The sequence below is a fragment of the Myotis brandtii genome, unplaced genomic scaffold (assembly GCF_000412655.1).
Source record: "Myotis brandtii unplaced genomic scaffold, ASM41265v1 scaffold3280, whole genome shotgun sequence".
NCBI lineage: Eukaryota > Metazoa > Chordata > Mammalia > Chiroptera > Vespertilionidae > Myotis > Myotis brandtii.
In genome coordinates this window covers 2,500-5,408 of record NW_005362627.1, presented here as the reverse complement: position 1 = coordinate 5,408, position 2,909 = coordinate 2,500, and the positions used below count along the sequence as shown (strand labels likewise).

Genomic DNA, 2,909 nt, shown 5'->3' with positions numbered 1-2,909 from the left:
CGGCCGCCGCGGGCTGAGCCCTGTACCCATGGAGTTTCGTTGGTGTTTGGAGGCGGAGAGGAAGCCAAGTTAGTGGGCTCCTTCCGTCTTTTAAAATGTGCTGGTTGGCGTTAAGGGCAGGAGTGAGGCGGTCTTGACTCCCCGGCGCGTGTACTGTGTGCCCCGGGTCATCCCTGGTTAAGGAAGACCCGCTCACGGAGGAGGAAAAGGTTGGAGAGCCCTAGTGTGGTCGGTTTAGGGGAGAGAGCCTCGCTTTGGATAATTTGCTAATATCTGTGTGGATATTTTTTACTTTAATCAGTTTACTTTGACTTTTGAGCTTTTATTAAAATTTATCTACAACCAGAGTAAGGCTGCTGATAGGGAGTTTCTTACATAGCAGATGGCCCAACTCCTGCGTTTAGTCCTGACCTGGGACAGGTGGTGGAGCCCATAACTTCAAGCTGAAGAAATGAAAGTCTGAAGTTTTTAAGAATCCAGCCCGCCTAAGGAAGAGTTCGGAAGTATAGCTGTTATTCTTTCCTTAGCTGTCAGAGAAGGAAGTCTCTCCAAAATCAGACATGCAGAAGCTCAGGTGCCTAGACTCAGCCTCCATAAGCTTTGTTCCTAGATTGAAGTTTTATAATCCTCAGTGAAGAATTAATCGCCACAATTTGTGCCTTGTTTCTTTTCTTTTCATAGGAAAGGGATAATGCTGTCAGCATGTCTGCACACTCCATGCTTTGTGAACGAATTGCCATAGCCAAGGAACTGATCAAGAGAGCGGAATCACTTTCTAGATCAAGAAAAGGTGGTGTTGAAGGTGGTGCCAAGCTGTGCAGCAAATTGAAGGCCGAATTAAAATTTTTACAGAAAGTAGAAGCTGGGAAAGTAGCTATTAAGGAATCCCATTTACAGAGCACTAATTTAACACACCTGAGAGCCATAGTGGAATCAGCAGAAAATCTGGAAGAAGTTGTTAGTGTTCTTCATGTTTTTGGTTACACAGATACCTTGGGAGAAAAGCAGACCCTTGTGGTGGATGTTGTTGCAAACGGTGGTCATACTTGGGTGAAAGCCATTGGCCGGAAGGCTGAAGCTCTGCATAATATTTGGCTGGGCCGGGGCCAGTATGGTGACAAAAGCATCATTGAGCAAGCCGAAGACTTCCTTCAGGCCAGCCACCAGCAGCCAGTGCAGTATAGCAACCCTCACATCATCTTTGCATTTTACAACAGTGTCTCCAGCCCCATGGCAGAGAAGCTGAAAGAAATGGGCATATCTGTGCGAGGAGACATAGTGGCAGTTAACTCTCTGTTCGATCACCCTGAAGAGCTCCAGCTGAGTGAGAGTGGATCCGATGAAGAGGGCCCTGAATGTTTCCAGGTGACCAGAGTAGACCGGGAAAATATACTAGCAAGTGTTGCATTTCCAACAGAGATTAAGGTTGATGTGTGCAAAAGAGTAAATCTGGACATTACTACTTTAATCACATATGTATCTGCCCTCAGCTATGGAGGTTGCCACTTTATCTTTAGAGAAAAAGTACTAACAGAACAAGCAGAGCAAGAGAGGAAAGAGCAGGTTCTACCGCAGCTGGAGGCATTTATGAAGGACAAGGAACTGTTTGCTTGTGAATCTGCTGTCAAGGATTTTCAGTCTATTCTAGATGCTTTAGGAGGACCTGGGGAGAGAGAGAGGGCCACTGTGCTAATTAAGCGAATTAATGTGGTGCCAGACCAGCCTTCTGAACGTGCCTTGCGACTAGTGGCCAGTTCAAAAATCAATAGTCGTTCATTAACGATTTTTGGGACAGGAGACACCCTAAAAGCCATCACAATGACTGCCAATAGTGGTTTTGTCAGAGCTGCCAACAACCAGGGTGTTAAATTTAGTGTGTTTATCCATCAGCCCAGAGCACTTACTGAGAGCAAAGAACCTCTAGCCACTCCCTTACCAAAAGATTACAGAACTGACACTGAATATTGTGATATCCTTTCAATATTGTCACAGAAATAAGTTATTTATACCAACAGCTGGGTCTTCCCATCTTAATTGGAAAAACAAAAGGTCTTTAGTAAAAAGAATAACTTAGAATTCAAACCAGTAGAGTTGATTTGTTTCTCATCTATAAAGTATATAACTTCCTAAAGTAGAGAAAGCACAAGAGACAACCTTATTTATAGTGATTAAGAACAGAACATCTGTGTAAGGCTTTTAGCTGTATCACAGTGCTTTTATTTGTTTGATTCAGTAGGGCTACAAACCTCCCTACTGGTAGTCACATTTCATGGAATATGGCTACACTGCATCTTGCATTAAACATCTGGAGGAAACTGAAGCTTGTTTTTTATTGGTTTATCAATTTATAGGAGGTTCAGGCTGGGAGATACTAGTGTATAGTTAATTTCAGGTTCTAAAGTTATAGCCATTAATGAAAAGAAACTTACTGATTGCTATGTGTCAGATGCAGTCTGTGGGTATGTTTACAAAGAATACATTAATATGGAATAAAGTAAATCTTGTCTTTGTTTTTCCTGTTTTTCTTTTTTAAAATAATACTGATCTCTCAAGTCCCATGGATCTATTGATACATCTTTTTGAAAAGAAATATAGCCAACAATCACACTAAACCCAGGACATTTAAGGTAAAATATTAATTTGAACAAATTGAAAAAACATATAAAACATTTAAAAAGAATTCAGATTTTAGCCATAGCTGGTTTGGCTCAGTGGATAGAGCAGTGGCCCGTGGACTGAAGGATCTTGGGTTTGATTCTGGTCAAGGGCATGTACTTCTGTTGCAGGCTCAATCCTCATGTGGGAGGCAACCAATCGATGTATCTCTCTCACATTGATGTTTCTGTCTCTCCCCCTCCCTTCCACTCTCTAAAAATCGATGGACAAAATATCCTTGGGTGAGGATTAAC

The 2,909-nt window shown here is 42.3% G+C and overlaps 1 protein-coding gene across 4 annotated transcripts in view; it reads left to right on the top strand.

Annotated features, from left to right (window-relative positions):
• Positions 1-2,555, top strand: part of LOC102260332 (chromosome unknown open reading frame, human C7orf25) — a 7,131-nt gene extending 4,576 nt beyond the window's left edge. Inside the window, exons 1-2 of one of the 4 annotated variants that reach the window (XM_005871068.2) lie at positions 1-68; positions 682-2,555. In XM_005871068.2, the coding sequence (XP_005871130.1) occupies positions 703-1,998 (1,296 nt within the window). In that variant the 5' untranslated portion in view covers positions 1-68; positions 682-702 and the 3' untranslated portion in view covers positions 1,999-2,555. Of the gene's footprint in view, positions 69-163; positions 210-264; positions 575-681 lie in introns of those variants that run through there. The other 3 variants (XM_005871069.2, XM_005871070.2, XM_005871071.2) reach the window with 3 other exon arrangements.
• The last annotated feature ends 354 nt before the right edge of the window (positions 2,556-2,909 follow it).